This window comes from Carcharhinus amblyrhynchos, chromosome 4, assembly GCF_965287045.1.
Source record: "Carcharhinus amblyrhynchos chromosome 4, sCarAmb.v2.hapA, whole genome shotgun sequence".
Classification (NCBI taxonomy): domain Eukaryota; kingdom Metazoa; phylum Chordata; class Chondrichthyes; order Carcharhiniformes; family Carcharhinidae; genus Carcharhinus; species Carcharhinus amblyrhynchos.
The window spans coordinates 65,521,544-65,543,516 of record NC_137327.1 but is presented as its reverse complement, the minus strand read 5'-3'; the positions used below and the strand labels follow the sequence as shown (position 1 = coordinate 65,543,516).

Here is a 21,973-nt window from a genome sequence, read left to right as displayed (position 1 = left end):
GCAATTTTTTACCATTTAATAGTCCATTTTGCTATTATTCTTACCAAAGTACAGAAGAGATGTTAGGGGTAAGTTTTTCACTCAGAGGGTGGTGAGTGAGTGGAATCGGCTGCCGTCAGTGGTGGTAGAGGCAAACCCGCTGGAGTCTTTTAAAAGACTTCTGAATGAGTATATGGGATCTAATGGGATTGGGAGTTACAGATAGTTCTATGGCTTGGTAGGTATTGATGTGATCAGTGCAACTTGTGGGCCAAATGGCCTGTTTGTGCTGTAGTGTTCTATGTTCTAAAATGGATGACCTCACACTTACCAATTCCATCTGCCAGACCTTCACTCACTCACTTAGACTCTCCATACCCCTTCCAGCGTTCTCTGCACACTTTGCTCTGCCACTCATCTTAGTGTCATCTGCAAATTTTGACACACTGCACCTGGACCCCAACTCTGAATCATCTATATAAATCATGAACAATTGCGGTCCCAATACTGATCCACGAGGCACACCACTAGTCATTGATCGCCAACCAGAAAAATATCTATTTATCCTCACTCTTTGCTTTCTGTTAGTTAACCAATCCTCAATCCTTGCTAATACATTACCTGTTCGCCTTTATTTTATGCAACAGTCTTTGGTGTGACACCTTGTCAAATGTCTTCTGAAAATCCAGATACACCACATCCACAGGTTCCCCACTGTCCACTGAGCATGTAACGTTCTCAAAGAATTCCACCAAATTAGTCAAACATGACCTGCCCTTTATGAACCCATACTGCGTCTTATCAGTGGGACAATTTATATCCAGATGTCTTGCTATTTCTTCCTTAATGATAGATTCAAACATTTTCCCTACTAGAGAAGTTAAGCTAACCGGCCTATAGTTACCTGCCTTTTGTCTACCTCCTTTTTTAAACAGTGGTGTCACATTTGCTGTTTTCTAATCTGCAGGAACCACCCCACAGTCCAGTGAATTTTGATAAATTACCACTAATTGCATTTGAATTTCCCCCACCATCTCTTTTAGTACCCTGGGGTGCATTCCATCAGGGCCAGGAGACTTGTCTACCTTAAGCCCCATTAGCTTGCCCAACACTACTTCTTTCATGACAATGATAGTTTCTAGGTCCTCACCTGCCATAACCTTCCTGTCATCAATTTTTGGCATGTTATTTGTATCTTCAACTGTGAAGACTGATACAAAATACTTGTTCAATGGCTCAGCCATTTTCCCATTTCCATTTATTATAACCCACTTCTCATCCTCTAAAGGGCCAATGTTTACTTTACCACTGTTTTTTGTTTTATATATTTGTAGAAACTTTTGCATCTGTTTTTACATTCTGAGCTGGTTTACTCTCATAAACCATCTTACTTTTCTTTATAGCTTTTCTCGTGGCTTTCTGCTAACCTTTAAAGATTTACCAATCCTCTAAGTTCCCACTAATCTTTGCCACTTTGTAGGCCTTTTCTTTCAATTTGATACCCACTTTTATTTCCTTAGATAGCCATGGCTGATTATCTCTATTTATTACATTCTATTACATCTTTAGATTTACAAACTGGATGGGTTGCACCTAGGCAAGTCCAAGATTAATATCCTATGTGGCATATTTGCTAGAGTGGTTGGGGAGGGTGTAGACTAATATAATGTGGAGTTGCTGGCGTTGGACTGGAATGGGCAAGTAAGTAGTCTCACACCACCAGGTTAAAGTCCAACAGGTTTATTTGGTAGCACAAGGTTTTGGAGTGCTGTTCCTTCATCACCTGATGAAGTAGCAGTGCTCCGAAAACTCGTGCTACCAAATAAACCTGTTGGACTTTAACCTGGTGTTTGTTGTGAGACTACTTACTGTTAACTAAAATGACAGTGGGCTGGGAGCTTATGCAAGGAGTTAGGGGAGGGGCACCTGTTCAGGTCAACTTACCTAACCAGCACATCTTTCAGAATGTGGGAGGAAACTGGAACTTCCGGAGGAAACCCATGTAGACAGAGGGAGAATGTGCAAACTCCACACAGTGACCATAGCTGGGAATTGAACCCGTGTCCCTGGCGCTGTGAAGCAACAGTGCTAACCACTGTCCTAGCTGGAGTGTACACAAGATAGTTTTCTGGAACAATATGCTGAGGAGCCAACAAGAAAACAGGCCATTAGAGATTGGGTATTGTGTAATAAAAAGGAATAATTTGCAATCTAGTTTTGCGAGACCCTTTGGGGATGAGCTACCGTAATACGATAGATTTTAAAAAGGAAACTATGATAATATGAGGCACGAGTTGGCTGTGATAGATTGGGAAAGGTTACTTAAAAGGGATGATGGTGAACAGGCAATGGCAAACACTCAAAAAGCACATGGGTGAACTGTGCCAATTGTTCATTCCTGTCTGGCACATAAGTAAATGGGAAAGGTGGGCAAACTAAAAAGTTCGGGGGAAAACAGGTACATACAAATATAGACCAGTCAGCCTGAAATTAATAGTGGGGAAAATTCTAGAGTCTGTGACAGCAGAAATTTATTCCGATGGTTAAAAAGGATCGTAGGAGGAGAGATAATCAGCCGTGGATAACGAAGGAGGTAAAGGAAAGTGTTAAATTAAAAGCGGATGCGTTTAGCTAAGAGTAGTGGGCGAGAAGAGGATTGGGAGAGGTTTAAATGTCAACAAAGAATGACAAAGAAGTTGACAAAGAAGGGTAGGAGAAACTACGAAGCTGGGCTAGCGCTTAATATAAAAAAGGATAGCAAGAGTTTTTATAAATACATAAAAACGAAGAGGCTGGCTAGGGTGAACGTTGGACCCTTAGAGGATGAGAGGGGGGACTTAGTGGTAGGGGATGGGGAAATGGCTGAGGCCTTGAATAACTTTTTTGTTTCGGTTTTCACGGAGGAGGACGTGAATAATTTCCGGGTGTTAGCGATGGAAAGATGGTAGGAGTGGAGGGCCTGAATGACATTATTGTTACTAGAGAGGCAGTGCTCGACAGACTGGAGGGACTGATTGTGGACAAGTCCCCAGGACCGGATGGAATGCATCCGAGGGTTCTGAAAGAAATGGCGGAGGTGATAGTGGATGCCTTGGTGGTTATTTTCCAAACGTCGCTGGATTCCGGGGAAGTGCCGGAAGATTCATTATTCAGTGCGCCTTTGCTACCTGACTCCCAGCACTGAGTGGAAGTTACGTAGCAAATGTTTGCCAGCTTGCATATGTAAAAAGAATAAAGAACTTTTGAATCAGACAGCAGTTGGTGCTTGCCTTTGTATCAAGCATGGAAGAATCTCGCGAAAAACAAAGTTAACAACTGGCGCTGCAGAGCAGGGTTCCAACGTATACAGATGTCCTCTGAGGTGGACTGAATAAGCGATCGTCTGGGTGTCAGTAATGTGAGATGGACGGGCCCACAAGGTACGATTAACCTTGGTCTCTCTCACTCAACTAATACCCAGTCGACCCCTCGTCCCTCGAGGCCCTGTACTGATGGAACCCGGAGGCAACTTACATCCTTGGACACTGATTAGTCCGAAACCAGGAGGTTAGAGTCCCAGGTTTGTGTATTAAGAAATTGGGCAGTTCAAGTCCCCCAGTTGCCCTGGTGGTTAGAATCCCCAGGTTTATTTGTTAAGACACCAGATGGTTAGAGTCCCTCGGGTGCCCTGGTGGTTAGAGTCCCCAGGTTCATTCAGCAAGAAAGTGGAGGGTTTGAGTCCCCCACATGTACCTGGAGGTTAAAGTCCCCAGAGTTTTGGTATATTAAATCCGGGAGGTCAGAGTCCCCCAGTGGCCAGGGTTCTAGTCCCTAGGTCGGTAGAATTTGAGGTTCGAGTCCTCATAGATGTAGTAACGGGTGGGACTTACTAGAGAATTATTATAAATTAATTGGCATGATAGAAAATTGATTAGAGAAAATCTGAAGTTGAGATAATAATTTGAGTGGTTTTTGTATTTCAGTGTGTTTGTGTGGTCTGGTTGCTTCTTGAATGTAAATGGTTATCGTTGTATTAGATTGAAAGCAGGAGTTGTTAAAGCCTGTTTGTTCTTGTGGAATATTTATTAAATTGTTTTCAGGAAAACAAAGGATGGCAATTAGGTGAAGTTGGAAACGTGACGACTTGTGCCAATCGAAAGGAATTAACTAAAAAAAAACAAAGCTGGCCAGCTGGGAGGATAATGCACATAGGAGAGGGATCAGCCAACGTGATGATGAAGGGAAGGGAAACTCAAAACTTGGGAAATGTTGAAGTGGGAATGTGAGAAATATGAGAAGGACAAAAGAAATAGAGCAGAACAAGAGAGGTGGAAAGGGAGACGAGATCAAGAGAAAGGGCTAGAGCAACAAGCCAGAGGAAAGATGAAAAACCAGAGGTACCTCCTGACATACTTGGCAAGCCATTGTTGTTCTAAAGTACTGACACCAGGGGTAATGCCAGGGCTGACTATGCCACCAAAAAAGGCTGCAACAGCCCAAACTAACAGTGCCCTCCATGAATAAGCAGGCAATAAATCGCTCGCCTTCTTTGAGCACACCGGGCATGCCAGATACAGTCACTATTCAGCGCTTACAGGGGAACACCCAGATAGATGTACACGTTATGGGAGACAAAATGCCTCTGAAAAAGATCGTTGGAAGACACATGGATATTTGCATTCTGCATCAAAAGGCCTCTGGGTTACTCCAGCTGTGATGTGGGTATGCTGGCGTTGGACTGGCGTAAACACAGTAAAAAGTCTGACAACACCAGGTTTTAGTCCAACCGATTTATTTGATAATAGACTCACAAGCTTTCGGGGTTAGTCCCTTCGTCAGGTGAATGGAGAGTTCTGACCTCAGACAGAGCATATAAAGCACAGACAGTTTAGAGATTGCTGATTAGAACTCTCCATTCACCTGATGAAGGGACTAACCCCGAAAGCTTGTGAGTCTATTATCAAATAAATCGGTTGGACTAAAACCTGGTGTTGTCAGACTTTTTACTGTGTTTACTCCAGCTGGCCAGGTTTGTATACCAGATGCATTACTGCCTTTATTGCTTGACTGTCTACACTCTGACACCCACCTTGGGAAGGAGGGGATGAGGGGAATATTGCTTCGTACCTGGTGGCACCCCCGAGTAGCCGAGGCTGCTCAGTCTCGTATAGCGTCATGTTTAACATGCCCACAAAATAACATTGGCCAAGGAATAAAGTGCTCACTAGGGAAAACACCCTTGCTGGGTGGCCCATTTAATTGTATTCAGTTGGATGTTATTGAATTATCGCGTGTGCAGTGTTATAAAGTATTGCCTTGTAATTACTGATGTGTTTAGTACACAGATAGAGGCTTTCCCAACTATAAATAACAAGGCCTTGACAGTAGTAAAGTTGTTATTGACAGAAATAATACTGAGACTTGGGATACCCCAACAGGTTAGCTTATAGGAAAATTAATAAGGAACTATGTGACATATTACACATTCAGCAGCAGTTTCACTGTGCCTACCACCCCGAGGCAGCAGGAATGGTGGGAAGAGCTAATGGGGTCCTTAAAGCTAACCAGTCTAAATTGGTTAGAAGTCTTACACTTAGCCCTCTACCACATGAAAATAACACCCCAGTCTACCTTGGACTATCGGCTGTGGAGATAATCTATGGTAAACCAAGCAGGAGGTCCTGGGATGCAAATACAAGCCCGTCCACCCAGATAGATTTACACGTTATGGGAGACAAAATGCAGGAGAATTTCCGACAGCCAACATTGTCTTTAAAATTTCTTCATTCACAGGTACAGTGCGCCTTTGGATCAACTCCAGACACCAGATCAAGATTCTGACCCACAGGACTACTTCCCTGGACCACAGATAGGAGACTTCATACTAATAAACGAACTGGGATCGACCCAAATTTGGGCCACGGTGGAAAGGACTGTTCCAAGTTCTTCTCTAGACTCCAACTGCAATCAAGGTTCAAGGGCAACCTTGCTGGATACATCTGAGTGACTGTAAACGGTAGACACCAACATCCAATAATAAATCATGAAGTTTGTCATCATCTTCTTTGGCCTTTCCACTAAATTCCTGGCACCAGGACAACTGGATCAATGGAAAGGAAGCCTGAAAGATGGACTGATGGACAATTTCACTTTAACACCTTTTTGTACAACTCTTATGAGTATGCTGTGAAGTTTAACATAAGCACGTGTTGGGTCTGCTCACACATACTACCATGGGCTAAAGAGGGGATCCCCCTGTTTCCTACTCCTCTCAAACCCAAGAAATGATAGATTTTGTATCAAAATGGGACTGATCGCCGAAGAAGAAAAGGGGCCCGGACCACGGGAGGAAATTGGTTAATTGATATCAACAGTGATGTCTCTACAATGAAGAAGGGGGAAACACACTATCAACTTTTAGGAAATATTACAACGAAGAGGGGTGGAGGGTCTGACTTATTTTAGTTGGGTTGGTAAACAAAGGCAATCCATCTGCCTGATAAGAAATGGAACCAAACCCATTGGCCATAAAACTGCTGAATGCAGTAGCAATGTCACTAGTCCCTGTAGTAGTATGATAAAGCTAAGGCTTAAAGTCCATCGCCCTTCAGCCAAATCATTTTGGACTATTGTGGGAGCTTCATTTGGTTTTGACCCAGTTCTATTAAAACGACATGGTAGCGTACAATGGCACCTATTTAGTTTGTGGAGATAATGCATATCTTTGGCTTCCCTGGCACTGGTGGGGTGGGGGGGGTGCAGGGTGTGTGGAGAACACGTCGCATCCTTTTCAGGGCAGATTGTCCACCTTTTATCCCTACCTGGCACTCGGCTCTCACCTGTGGCTCCCCATAGCTGTTTGCACGCGACAGCGGCCACACCCTGGGCAACGGCTTCGACAAGCCAGCTAAACCAGGTGAGGGTAGCTGACGGGTCTCAACCCTTGGTGAGATAGGGAGATGTCTATCCCAGCATGTGAAGACAGAGTCTGGAGGATTGAGCGGACGAGACCAATGGAAGGTCCAACGATCAAGAAAGCGGTCTCTGCAAGTGTTGTGGAACACGAAGAGCAGGACAAGATACTGAAGATGTCCTGGTCATCCACTGCGCCGAGTCTCATCTCCAGCCATCTTGACTCTTGTCTTGCCACTGGATCCAGATGGGAATTGGGAAGGGAGAGTGAGGCTGATACGGCGCAACTCTCCACCACTTTAATCCAGATCAAGCGCTAGTTTCGACACCATCATCATCATCCCGTTCAACCTTTTAAGTCCTGTGGCAATGGGTGAGCAACAAAGCAGCAGGTGCGGATACACTGGTAGCTGTAGTCACACACCTGCACACAGGCGGCTCAGGTCCGATGGTTGTTTTCCGCTGACCGAAGCAGTGGTGAAACTCAGCATCCACCTGGGCGACTGACCACTCTCACCTCCATAGAATGAGGAAGGGGCTAGAAGAGGTACCCTAAACATTGCCTGCTTAACAACACCCTGGCCAGTTTATCGCGGCTGGCGGGGATCCCATCTTGCAGTTGAACAAACAAAACAAAACATAAAGGTAACACCGCTCACCATTGGCACTTGGAACGTGCACATGCTTTTGGACAACCCTACACACAGAGAGAAGAACGGCCTTAGTTACCAGAGAACTTGCAAGCTACAACATTGACATTGCAGCCCTGAATGAAACCCGTCTTGCCAACGCAGGTCAGTTGACTGAAACCGGAAGTGGATACACTTTTCTCTAGAGTGGTCGCGGCAGTGATGAGCGTCGTGATACTGGAGTTGGATTCGCTGTCAGGAGTCACCTTGTTCGGGAACTTGCGAGTCTACCCAAGGGTGTGAATGACCAGCTTATGACATTACAGCTTCTGCTATAGAACAGAAATCAAGCCACCCTGATCAGTGCCTATGCCCCCACAATGAACAACTCAGACGAGAAGACAGACAAATTCTAAGAACTACACACTCTACGATCAGCAGTGAGCAGTACTGATAAGCTGATCTTGCTTGGTGCTTTCAATGCAGGAGTAGGGTGCGACTCTGCAATCTAGCAGGGAGTCACTGGGAGGCATGAAGTGGGCAAGTGTAACAGTAACAGCCTACGCTTAATGAAGACCTGTGCAGCACATGACCTCCTCATCACCAACACAACCTTTCGTCTGCCTACCTGTAACAAGACCTCCTGGATGCACCCCCGCTCTAAGCATTGGCATCTTATTAACTATGTCATCGTCAGAAGAAAAGACAGGCAGGATGTCAGTGACCAAGGCCATGTGTGATGCTGACTGCTGGACAGATCACAGGCTCATTATCTCCAAAACGAGGCCCCACATCAGACCCAAGAGGCGACCACAAGGAAGCAAGGTTATGAAAAGAATCAATGCGACCAAGCTAAAGAACCCCAGCATAGCTTCAGCACTGGCTGAAGACTTAGAAATCAAGCTTGCTGACCTACACCTCGCAGGAAGCGCTGAGGACGACTGGGATGCTGTCCATCCATCTGCACTGAAGATGCTCAGACCCTCTACCCACAAGCAGAGTGACTGGTTTGATGAGAATGATGAGGAGATACAGGCTTTACTTGTTGAAAAGCACCGTCTTCATCGAACCAGTCAGAACGACTCATCATCAGCTGCCAAGAAAAATGCTTTTACTGGTGCTCGCAGGACAGTTCAGAATAAACTGCATAAAATGCAGGATGCCTGGCTGAGCACCAAGGCAGATGAAATACAGGGGTACGCTGACAGAAACGACTTGAAACGGGTCTATGAAGCCCTCAACTCTCTACAGACCCCTCCTGAGTACAGATGGTACAACTCTCATCACAGAGAAGGCTCAGATCCTGCAGAGATGGGCTGAACACTTTGAAGCCATCCTCAACCAACCATCATCTATTAACAATAAGGTAATAGACAGGATTCCCCAGGTCGATATCAACAGCGCCATGGATGACCCACTGGTAGTAGCCGAAGTCATGAAAGCTGTCAGCCAGCTATCCAGTGGCAAAGCCCCAGAGGCAGATGCCACATTCTCAGAGATCTCCAAAGCTGCTGGTCCTATACTTACCGAGGAGCTCACCGAGTTGTTCCAGTCCTTTTGGAAGCAAAGATCCATTCCTGAGGAACTTAAAAGATGCTTCCATCGTACACCTCTACAAGAGGAAGGGCAATCAACAAGTATGCGACAATCACCGAGGGATCTTTCTGTTTTCCATCACAGGAAAACCACTCGCAAGAGTCCTACTAAATCGTCTAGTCACTCATCTGGAGCTGGCCTGCTTGCAGAGTCACAGTGTGGTTTCCACAAAGGTCGCGAGACTATTGACATGATTTTTGCTTGCTTCAGGTGAAGTGTCAGGAGCAGAATCGCAAACTCTACATAATCTTTGTTGACCTTGTGAAAGCCTTCAACACTGGCAGCTGACAAGGCCTGTGGAGGATCATGTCAAAGTTCGGTTGGCCCCCCCCCAAATTCATTCAGATGGTATGCCAGTTCCATGACAGCATGATAGCCACAGTACTGGATGGCGGAGAATCCTCTAAAACATTCCCAGTCACTAATGGCATCAAACAGGGCTGTGTGCTCGCACCCAAACTGTTCAGCATGATATTTACCGCCATGCTGAATGATGCCTTCCAGGACAGTGTTGCTGGAATCAGCCTCAAGTACAGAGTGGATGGGAAGCACTTCAACTTGAGGAGACTTCAAGCTATTACCAAAGTGAAGGAGACTGTTCTGAGAGACTTCCTTTTTGCCAATGACTGTGCCCTGTATACTAGATCACAGCCAGAGATGCAAGTCAGTATGGACAAATTTTCCACGGCTTCTGACAACTTTGGACTCACCATCAACATTAAAAAGACTGAAGTCATGCACCAGCCTGTTCCTCATGCACCGTACACAGAACCCATAATCACAATCAAAGGGCAGAAACTACAGGCAGTGGCCCAGTTCACTTATCTTGGCAGCACCCTCTCCCAAGCAGTGACTATTGATCCAGAAGTTAACTGCAGAATAGCGAAGGCAAGTTCTGCTTTCAGTAAACTGCGCTCCACTGTATGGGAACATCAAAGAATCAGACCAGCAAGAAAACTGAAGGTCTACAGCGCTGCGGTACTCACAACCCTCCTGCATGCCTGTGAAACGTGGACTGTGTATCGAAGGCATGGAAGACAGCTCAATCATTTCTGCATGACTTGTCTTCATAGAATATTACGCATCAGATAGCAAGACAAAGTACCAGACACTGATGTTCTCTCTCGAGCAAGTCTACCATCAGTCCACACACTGCTGATGAGAGCGCAGACCCGGTGGGCAGGTCATGTCATCTGTATGTCAGACGAGCGCATACCCAAGCAACTCGTTTTTGGGGAACTCTCTGCACTTAGACGCTTGCATGGAGGGCAGAAGAAATGTTACAAAGACACACTCAAGGCCTCCCTGAAGTCGCTTGACATAAACACGACCACCTGGGAAACGCTGGCACGAAACCACCCTACCTGGTGCTGCCTCATTCACGAGGGCTGTCAAGCTTATGAAGCAAGGTCTATTGCTGAAGCACAACTATGTGCGAGCTGCGCAAGTCCAGAGCCACCAGTGCAACAACTACAGTGTCTATACAAGTCTGTCCAATATGTGCCAGGACATTCCGTGCCTCAATTGAGCTGATCAGTCATCTTCGGACACATCGCATCAGGCCTCAAAATGACTAATGGTGTTGAGGTCCTCATCGACGACGATGGACGAACAGCATGTGATCCCCTATGTCCAGCATTATGACTCCCTGCATCTCCGCCCCAAGATACACCTGTTAAGATCTAAACGGGCCATCACCGAAGCTCAACAGGTTTTCGATGATAGCCTTTCCTGCCAATGGCCAGGGCGGCTCAAGAACGGAACAATATAGCGTCAGCTCTTGAGAAATTAGCGAATGATACTGCAGACAGATTAAAAGATGTGAGCACCACTATCCCCTCCCCCCTCAACTCGCTCCCCCTTCCCCTCCCGTACCCCTGCCCCCCTCTCGCTCCCCCTCCCCCCCTCGCTCCCCCCTCCCGCTCCCCCTGCCCCCTCCTCCCCCTCCCCCTCCCTCCCCGCCTCGCCGCCCCCCCTCCTCCCCCCTCGCCGCCCCCCCTCCTCCCCCCCTCCTCCCCCCTCGCCGCCCCCCCTCCTCCCCCCTCGCCGCCAACCCCCTCCTCCCCTCTCGCCACCCCCCCTCCTCCCCCCTCGCCACCCCCCATCGCCGCCGCCCCCCCCCCCTCGCCACCCCCTCTCCCCTCCTCCCCCCTCGCCGCCCCCTCTCCCCGCCCCCTCCCCCCTCTCCTCCCCCCTCCCCTCGCCCCCCCCTCTCCCCGCCCCCTCCCCCCTCTCCTCCCCCCTCCCCCTTCCACTCCCCCCTTGCCACCCCTCTCCCCTCCCCTCTTCCCCCCTCCTCCTCTCCCCTCCCCTCCGCCCTCCTGCCACCCCCTTCCTCCCCTCTCCCCTTCCTCCCCTCCCCCTCTCTCCCCTCCCATCTCCCATCTCGCTTCCCCCTCCCCCTTACCGGTGCTGCGCCTCCACCGCCCCCATTCGGGTCGGCCCGCTCTATCATCCTCTCTGTCCCCCGGTGGCTCGGGCTCCGCTCGCTCTCGGTGCCAGCACCGTGAACCCGCCCAACGCTATGGATCTTCACGATTGTCCGGCCGTGCGCGCACCTGAAGCCACCACCTCATGCGCGTTTCCGCGCTAAGTGCGTGCTCCTAGTCCCGCCCCTCTGCTCCTACCATCCAATTGGCTGACAGACAAGCATCACAATGCTCCCTGCATCCCATTGGCTGAGATTACTCATGGACCTGTCACTCGGTATCTCAGTCCCTCCGTCAGACAGGGTTTGATCCTTCGCTGGGTTCTTGGTCACTCCCATCCTGAGGGACAAACCGTCCCTCATTCAGAGCCTGGTCAATCCCTCAGGATGTGGAGATGCCGGCGTTGGACTGGGGAAAACACAGTATGAAGTCTCACGCCACCAGGTTAGAGTCCAACCAGTTTATTTGGTAGTAATCTCACGAGCTTTCAAAAACAGTGTTCCTTCGTCAAGTGTGTGGAAGGTTCTGATCAGAGAAGGGCATATGGAGTACAGTTTACACAATACTGATTAGAATGCAAGTCTTTACAGCTAACCTGCTATTCAAGTCTTAAAGACGTAACAATGTGAGTGGAGATAGCATTAGTGTAGGTTAAAGAAATGTGTATTGTCTCCAGACAGGACAGTAAGTGAGATTTTACAAGCCCAGGCAAGTCATGGGGGTTGCAGATAGTGCGACATGAACACAAGATCCCCCAGGACCCAGCCACTCACTATTAATCATGGAACATTTTAGCACAAAAGTGGCTTGTTAGGAATGCTGAAGGGAGATGGTTGATGAAACATCTTCAAGCCTTCATGATGAGTCCAGGTTTCCCTATCATCTCATCCTCTGCCGCAACCAACATTCTGATTCTCCGTTGTAAAATTAAATAATCTATAACAATGTGCAGTTTTTGTCTTTCCCCACTATCCCGATTGGTTAGAGGAGTGTGGCACATGTTGGTGGAGTGGAATATGTGTTGTATGTGCAAACACCAATGATTGCTGGACTCAACAGTGGTAGTTGGTTGATAAGGGATGGCTTGGTGGCAGTGATTAGCACTGTTGCCTCAGCGCCAGGGACCTGGGTTCAATTCCTGGCTTGAGTTACCATGTGGAGTTTGCACATTCTCCCCATGTCTGCCTGGGTTTCCTCCAGATATTTCAGTTTCCTCCCACAATCCAAAAATGTCTGGTTAGGTTGATTGGCCATGCTAAATTTAAATTGCCCCTTAGCATCAGGGGACCAGCTAGGGGATAGGGCCTGAGTAGGATTATGGTCGGTGCATACTTAAATGGCCGAATGGCCTCCTGCACTGTACGGATTCTATGAACCAGCAACAAGGTGAGCCAAATATAATACTGTCTGAAGGGATTGTGGGGTCAGGGAGCATACACCATGTGTCAGGGAGAGAATGGCATGGAGCGGATGATTGCTTGCAGCCACAGTGGGAAAGTGAAAGTTGTTGAGGAAATGGAAGTGGAAGGTAAGTGGAGCTAAACTAGAAAATTAACTATACTTGAAGAATTGGGAGGAGGGCTATGACATGGAGCGGGTGGGCTTGGGGCTTAGCATGGGAAGTGGTGGATGGATTGGGAAATGTGGTATATGCAAGGAAATAGGGTTGGGCACAATGAGAAGAATGGAATAGCATAGGATGGAGATTTAAAGTACTGTTGCATTAAAGGTACCAATTTCACCACAAATAATTAGCTCTTTGCTAATACAAACTAATTTATTGAAACATCAAAAATAAATGTATAGCATGTTTTAGAATATTGTTAATTAACAAAAAACAAGTTAATATTTTAGTTTAACCTATAACTGTTAGATAAATATCCTGTAAAGCGCTTAAGCATTTTCCTTATTGGCTCGATATCACCAATCAAACATTTGGGTTCTTCAGTCCAGATGAAATTCAATGTCTTCAGTATGGATGTGAACAAGCTCTGAAACTCCTAATTATTCCTTCTTTCATCTTCTGGGCCATGATCTAAAAAGATTGAGTGAGATTTCCTTAGGAAAAATCTAAATAATTGAATGAGTAATTCATAAGAGCGGATTGCCAATAGCTTTTGCACTCATCTTGCTGCTGGCTCAAGCTCCTTTTCAATCCTCACAGTGTGATTAATTACAGCTCCTTCCTAGATATTGCTGTATCCCGGGACCCAAACCAAATTCCTTCTCTACCATACAGCAAGTCCTTTCTTTAACAAGCATGATAGTGTAGGGACATCATTCGTGTTGGGTTCAAACAGCCTGTAAAGGGGTCAGCAACCTTTTTTCACCTGAATGATGTTTAAAAATAAAATTTCGGAAAATAAAAGCTATAGGGAGATTGGTATTCAAGCTAAAAGCATTATTCTATAGACATGGTGTAACCATACCAATCCTTATTTAAAGCATTGTGATTTTCATTAAAGTATTCATTTGAAGCCAGAAAGCGCAGCATAATTATGAGCCTTTAATTCCCACAATAAAAGCATGGCTCTTACTTTTGTTGACTTGATTTTTTTTGTTAATGTAATGCAACTGGATAAGGTTGGGAGCAATATATGAGGTGTTAAAGAGTACAGGTAGCTGTGAAGTCACAGGTTGCAGACCTTTGATATATCTTTTCAAAATCTCAAACATTTTCTTATCCTTGAACTGCCAGTCCCACTCCGACTAAGTGACAACAGGATGTCACATGTCGGACTTAGAGAGATGCCACTTGAGGATCATTATTAAAATCCTTTAAGATGAGTTAGCTAGTTAAGCATCCCAACATACTCTGCACAGGTTTACATTATTATAATATTGGAGAAAGGGAAATTTCATTCTTGTCTCTCTCTACATAAGCAATAATCCAAGCCAACATTATCACATTGAGGAATGGCATAGGTCATAAATAGAGTTATCACAGGACTAATAACAGTAACCATGAAGAAATCCACTAACAGTCTCCACTAGAATACTCAACCTTCTTAATTCACCTTGATGTCACAGCTCCTGAAATTTCTGATAACTGGTGATATTCTTTCTCCCTGTCTAATGTAATCCCTCATATTTCCAGGATAGACGATGTCAACTTGTCTCAGAGATTTGAGAGAAGACGCTGGTCCTCTGAGCGACACAGGGGTTTGGCACCAAGCCAGGAAATAGGATACCCGGGCCCCATCAACCATAAAGATGGAACATCCTTGGCTAATGGAAAGGGAAGGTCTTTTGGAAGCACCAAAGGTGCCATCATTGGAACCGTTGTAATGGAGATGCAGAAATGACTTGAATGGAATAAAGTTCTTGCAGGAAGAAGTAGAAGGAAGTGTACTCAAGGTACTTGTGCGAGTCAATGGGTACTCTTTATCTGGTCCAATATTACAGTTTTTTTTCATTCTGAGAATGTGGGTGTCACTGGCACACAACTCATGCATAGTTGATTTTGAGGACATGATGGTAGTGATGGTATCGTCTGAAGAGAAAATTATTAGAGGGATGAGTATTTCATTGTTCCTAACCTAAGTGGTTGAGAATTTAGAAAGTGCTATTGATGAAGACTTTGTGGGTTGCTGCAAACGGTAGATAGTAAACATAAAAGCCACTGTGTGTCAGCAGCAGAGGGGATTTAAGGCCATTTATAAAGCTTTGTGCTGAATGTCAAATTTCTGGTGCAGCTCAAGTAGACAATGTTTCAAATCAGTCCTACTTTATGTCTGATGGATGAGGGGTCAGAGATGAAACATTAGCTGCAGATTAACCAGACTTTGATCTGCTCTCATAGCTATGAGATATACATGGCTGATTCAGGAAAGTTTCAGTGCATTTACTTCTGTATATCTATAGTTTCTGATCTCAGTACTGTAGTAAAAAGTCTGACAACACCAGGTTTAAGTCCGACCGATTTATTTGATAGTACACTCACTAGCTTTCGGGGTTAGTCCCTTCGTCAGGTGAATGGAGAGTTCTGGCCTCAGACAGAGCACATAAAGCACAGACAGTTTACAGATTACTGATTAGAATGCGAATCTTTACACCTAACCTGCTGTTCAAGTCTTAAAGTGACTGACAATGTGAGTGGAAGGAGCACTGATCACAGGTTAAAGAGATGTGTATTGTCTCCAGACAGTACAGTAAGTTGAGGTTTTGCAAACCCAGGCAAGTCACAGGGGTTACAGATAGTGCGACATGAACCCAAGATCCTTGTTGAGACCGTCCTCATGCGTGCGGAACTTGGCTATCAGTCCTACTTTAAGCATTCTTAAAGCATTCTCCAAGGCGGCCTTCATGACACATGACAGCGCAGAGTCGCTGAGCAGAGACTGATAGCCAAGTTCCGCACACATGAGGACGGTCTCAACAAGGATCTTGGGTTCATGTCGCACTATCTGTAACCCCCGTGACTTGCCTGGGTTTGCAAAACCTCACTTACTGTACTGTCTGGAGACAATACACATTCCTTTAACCTATGATCAGTGCTCCTTCCACTTACATTGTCGGCCACTTTAAGACTTGAACAGCAGGTTAGGTGTAAAGATTTGCGTTCCAATCAGTAATCTGTAAACTGTCTGTGCTTTATATGTCTGTCTGAGGCCAGAACTCTCCATTCACCTGACGAAGGGACTAACCCCGAAAGCTAGTGAGTGTACTATCAAATAAATCGGTTGGACTTAAACCTGGTGTTGTCAGACTTTTTACTGTGTTTACCCCAGTCCAACGCCAGCATATCCACATCATGACTCAGTACTGTATCCATGGAATATTCACAATATTTATTCTCAGCTCGTTATGTGATATTCTCTGTACCTGCTCTTCGTTCAATATCCCTGAGAATATTCAAAGTACTGCTCTCAGCATTTTATTCCTGGGATATTCCCAGTAGCTCAGTTCATTACCTTGGGAATATTTCCTAGTATCTGCTCTCCGTTCTTTACCCTGGGAATATTTCCCAGTATCTGCTCTCTGTTCTTTACCCTGGGAATATTTCCCAGTATCTGTTCTGAGTTTATTACCCCGGGGATATTTCCCATGATCTGCTCTCAGTACCTGGTGAAATTCCCAGTCTCTGCCCTCAGTACCTATACTTTGACATGGTGGTTTAATTTGTTTGGTGCATTTAGCAATGGATTGGCTGGAGATTTCATCCATCAGTTTCCTTGGAGGCTGATCTCCATCAGTCCTCTCAGGTGGAGTTTTGCTGTTATTCTGTTCAAGCGATGTTATCTCTCTATTTCTCTCTCTCGCTAACAAGCTTCCTGATTTACCGATAGTTAGTTGTGTCAAAGGCTGTTCTAAAGTGGCATTTGATTTCCACTGGCCAAATTCACCACCACAAACATACCGTTTTTGCTCTGCTGAACTTCCTTCATTTGTTTCCTCAGTGACCTCCTCTGAGAGAACTTCCACCGTCTCCTCCAAGTCAGAGTCACTTTCATCAGTGCCGGCAGTAATTACCTCAATCTTTGGTCGATAGACAGTCTGAAAGAAGAGGTGAATATTTAGTGTTCTTGTGTTACAGTTTTGAGAATATTATTGTCTCCCAGAAATATCTGCTGACAGGTTACAAGGCTCCTCTATCTGACAAAGATGTCATTAATAGCCATTTTGGTCAATGATTATAACTCAGCCATTAGACCTCATTTCTATCAATTAAAGGGAACAAGACAAAAGTTTCTGTAATTGAGCAGGAGAGGAGTTATTGATGGCTATACACTGTCAAAACGTGAAGGTGATTTTTTTTCCTCTGCTTGATTTTGGAATCACTCAAAGGGATATTCCTCGCCTCAATCTTATGAGCGTGTGTAAGGAAGCAGGAAGTTAATAGTTTCGGTAAAGTAAAGCAGGATCTGATACAATAATGAACAATTAACAGTCTTTAATTTTAAACTGGTGACAACTGTGTTAAAATAATTAACAAACTGAAAACAATCCCAATAGAATGTTGTTCAAATATTATAAGACTTCTTCAGGAATAATTAAATAAATACAGAATTCAGTCACTCGTCTATTATACAACCAGGTGTCTTTTTGAAGTATGAATTTTCTCCAGTGATGCTCCCATCTGGAATACTTTGAGTTGGTCTCTTTCTCTATTTAGATGGTGATTTTATGAAGACATACATGAAACTGCAGGATTTATACAAGAACCTCGCCTTCCCTCTTTCTGACTCAAGAGATGGCAAGCATATTCTGACAGTTACCTACCTTATCCGGGTTTATATGCCTGGAATTACCTCAGCATTCTTGCAATCTGAATGGCTTGAAGCTGTCAATAATCCTCAGATTTGAATTCCAATAGTTCAGTATCTTTGCATGCTTGTTTTAAACTCATTGGTCCAATTCAAAAGCCTGTTTTAGTTAGATTGGAACACTGACCGCTAGGCTTTGATGCAAAGAGCTGCTTCTGCAGCCTGCACTCTGCAATTTAAAATCCACACACAAGATACCTGCTTTTTAAAGAACAATGCTGTATTTTTTTTTTGTTTTAGCATTTATCACTATTTACATTTGTCCAACACCACATTTTTAACCTTACATATGTAACTTCGTAACACTACTTAGAATGTGAGACCAAACTAAAGGGTAGGTATTTTTAGGGCACTGGAACCAGTTCTGACGAAAATGGGAGCTGTATTTGAACTAGAAGGAAGCTAATGAACCAGTGGAATGCTGAAATAGAAGGTGGTGATAGACAACTCAAGGAATCAGAAAGACTTCATAGGGAAGGTAAAAATTGCTGAAAAGCCAAATTAAATAAGTTAGCAAAAATGGAATGCAACATTAAATGACTAGAAAAAGGAAACTATAACCAGTTACAAGCAAAGGAAAGGTTGTGGTGAAGTATGAGATTAACTTAAAAAGTCAAGGAAAAGCAGTAGCTTTAAATACTAACAAAAATAAAGTGGAAAGATGTCATAGACAAAAAGACAAACAGAATGTAAATGGTGATGATCATGGCTAAGAAGTATGCTGATAGATGCCATTAAGAGATCAGAATGTGTAAATGGCAGACAAAGATCAAAGAACAACCTGGGGAGGAAGAGTGGGGGGAACAGTTGGAAGACTATGGTAGGGGAAAAAAAGAGATGGAAATTGGGATTTTTGAAAACAGGAAAAATGAGACAATGGAATAAGTAAGATAAAATGAAATAAAATAGATGGAAATGGAGTGAAGGTGGAAGAGACCAATATAGATTTAGTAGCTGTATTGTTGAAAAAAAAAAGCCATCGTTTTCATCTTGCACTCATCAGGACAGTATCTGCCGGATAATGGTTATTCTGATTAGATCATTGATGCTGTAATACAGTGCATCAAAGCTATTCTGCGGAATAATGGCTAGCTTAATTAGGTCATTGCTCACTAAATATCATGCATGAGACTAAGGCTGCCACTTTTGGTTCTTCAGTCTACTTCAGATTACCTTGGAAAGGCAAGGCATCTCAAATATTTGAGCAATATATGAAATTAGCTGTTTCACATTGCTACTATGTAATAGTAACCCAAGTGATATTCTCCACTTACAGTTACTGTCATCAATCCAAAAAAAATTCTGCTTACCACACAAGTGAATATCTGATATTCTATGTTCTATATATTAATTTTAGTGCCAGTGTGACACCAGGTAATATGTCCCAATGACTGTGGATCATAAAATAACACATCCCTTCAACCCTTTCACAACGGGCAAAGTACTGACTGCACTCAACCAGTCCACACTTTCAAAACTCAGAGCATAGTGTGCAGTATTAAATGTGATTCCATGATTGGGCAACACTTGTTAAACAATCCTGATTGTGCTAAGAATAACACTGACAACCAGTTTATGTTTATCAGTTGAGCTCATGGTGTGGCTCACTTATGCGTTTGCAGCAGCACACAGGACCCTTTGGAATATCTATCCACACCTCTCCTCTTTCCCTATGCCCCTGTACATTTTTCATACATTTATCCAGTTCTCTTTTGGGTGTTACTACTGAATGAGCTTCCATTGTCCTTTCAGGCTGCCTGTTCCAGATCATCAGGGCATGCTGAGTAACTCTTAACATCAGTTTTCTATTTCTAGCTAGCTATCTCAAACTCCCTACATATTAATCTTTTAGCCATTCTTTGCTTTTTTTTATTTTCTGTCCAATCTTTTGACCTGTCACCACTTCTACCTTTAACTTCCTTAGTTAGCCATGGATGAATCCTTCTCTTAATGGAATGCATCTTTGGTGACCTCCTGCACTGTGCCTTACTAATCTATTGCTTTTCCCAATTCACTAGATCTTAACTAGCTAGATCTGTCCTTATACCCTTATATGCCTTTATTTAAGTTGAAATATTAATTTTAGACCCACTCTTGTACTCTTGTCATTCTTAATTGACAGAGCAACCCAACAATTTTTCGTAGCTTCATGTCCTTCTGCATGTCAAGTACCCTTGAGCATTGAAATCCCAGCCTTTTGTCATCTTGCAGCTATACGTCTATAATGGCCATCAGTTTACATATATTTATTTCTATTGGAGCCGACAATTCATCTGCTTTGTTATGAATGCGGAACACATTCAGACAGAGTTTTCTGTCTTCTGACTAATTTTGCAATCTTCAGCCTCATCTGCTGCACACTCTACCCTTTGTATGCCCTGTCCCTTCCTCCCATCCTCTAATTCTTATTACCCTCATTGTTCCTTCACTTCGGTCTCTCTCTTCTTACCTCAGCCCCCTTACCTAAATTAAAGCCTCTCAGCAGCTGAAGTTACTTGACTCACTGGAAGACTCATTCTAGCATAGTACAGGTCTGAACCACGCAGCTCCCACTTTCTCCAGTGCTGGTGCTAGTGTTCCATGAATCACAATTCATTTCTCCCACATCAACTTTTGAGGCATGCCCTCAACTCTGTAATCTTATTTACCTTACAGCAAGTTGCTCGCAGCTCAGCTAATAATCTAGAGATTATCACCTGAGGTTCTGCTTTCTAATTTAACTATACACCCTAAACAGAACCTCTTTTCCAATCCTACCTATGCCATTAGTACATGGATCACAACAACTGGATCCTACCCCCTCCCACTGTAAGTTCCTCTCCAACCCAGAGCAGATGTTCAGAACCCTAGCACAAACTTGTCGGCCAATTATGAAGGCCAAGGCACCTCCACTTCTACTTTCTCAATCCCAGTATCTGACTCTCACTCTGTCACATCCTCCTGTCCCTCACCATTACCAAATCACAAGACTCAGCCTAAGTGGTGTGCCATAGAAACATAAAACTAAGAGCAGGAGCAGGTTATTTGGCCCTTTGAGCCTGCTCCACCATTCAATATGATGGCTAATCCTCAATCTTAATGCCAAATTCCTGCTTTCTCCCCAAAAGTCTTGATATCATTGAAATCTAAAATTAATCAATCTCTTCATTGAATACATTTAGTGACTTGGCTTCCACAGCCTTCTGTGGTAGAGAATTCCACAGGTTTCACTTGGAGTGAAGAAATGTTTCCTCATCTTAGTCCTAAATGACCTACCCAAAATCCTGAGACCATTGCTAGATTTCCCAACCAGGGATAGCACCCTCCCTGCATCTAATCTGTCCAGCCCAATTAGAATTTTATGTTTCAATCAGATCTCTTCTCATCCTTCTAAACCCCAGTGAATACAGGCCCAGTTGAACCATTCTCTCTCATAGGACAGTCTCACCAACCCTGGCATCAGCCTAGTGGACCTCCGTTGCACTCCCAATATGGCAACTATATCGTTTCTTTAGGTAGAGGTACCAAATTATACACAATATCTCAGGCATGATCTCACCAAGGAGCTGTATAACATCTCTACTTGTGCACTCAAATCCTCTTGCAACGAGGGCCAACACAATATTTGCCTTCCTAATTGCTTTCTGCACCTGTCTCTACACTTTCACTGACTGGTATACAAGGATATCCGTATTCCTTTGTACATCCATACTTTGCAATATATTACCATTTAAAAAATAATCTTCCTTTCTTTTTTTCCCCCCAGACACAAGTGTATAACTTCACGTTTAGCCATTTTGTACTGCATTTGCCATGAGTTTGCCTACTCACAACTTGATTAATCACTTGAAGCATCCTTGAAACTCCTAAAACACAATTCCGTCCAGTTTTGTGTCTTTAGCAAATTGAAAATGTTACATTTAATTCCCTCACCCCAGTCATTTATATATTCTGAACAGCCAGGGCCCAAGCACTGATCCCTGCTGTACCTGATTAATCACTGCCTGCCACTGTGAAAAGATGATGTGGGTATGCCGGCGTTCACCTGACGAAGGGGCTAACCCCTAAAGCTTGTGAGTCTATTATCAAATAAATCGGTTGGACTAACACCTGGTGTTGTCAGACTTTACACTGTGAAAAGACCCATTTATTTCCACTCTGCTTTAATTTTTCCCACTAACCTCTTTCTTGAGGGATTATCTCA

At 44.3% G+C, this 21,973-nt stretch overlaps 2 protein-coding genes across 5 annotated transcripts in view; both read right to left on the bottom strand.

The window, feature by feature from the left end:
* The window catches only part of LOC145342084 (septin-7-like), a 164,917-nt gene extending 153,256 nt beyond the window's left edge, over window positions 1-11,661 (bottom strand). Inside the window, exon 1 of the mRNA XM_080187292.1 lies at window positions 11,503-11,661. Within this exon, the coding sequence (XP_080043418.1) occupies window positions 11,503-11,550 (48 nt within the window). The 5' untranslated portion in view covers window positions 11,551-11,661. The remainder of the gene's footprint in view (window positions 1-11,502) is intronic.
* A 1,017-nt stretch (window positions 11,662-12,678) lies between these two features.
* Window positions 12,679-21,973, bottom strand: part of dnaaf1 (dynein axonemal assembly factor 1) — a 188,043-nt gene continuing 178,748 nt past the window's right edge. For 3 of the 4 annotated variants that reach the window (XM_080187281.1, XM_080187282.1, XM_080187283.1), the window contains 2 exons: window positions 16,884-17,020; window positions 12,679-13,559 (listed from right to left, as the gene is read on the bottom strand). In XM_080187281.1, coding sequence (XP_080043407.1) covers window positions 13,541-13,559; window positions 16,884-17,020 — 156 coding nt within the window. In that variant the 3' untranslated portion in view covers window positions 12,679-13,540. Of the gene's footprint in view, window positions 13,560-16,883; window positions 17,021-21,973 lie in introns of those variants that run through there. The other variant, XR_013886505.1, reaches the window with a different exon arrangement.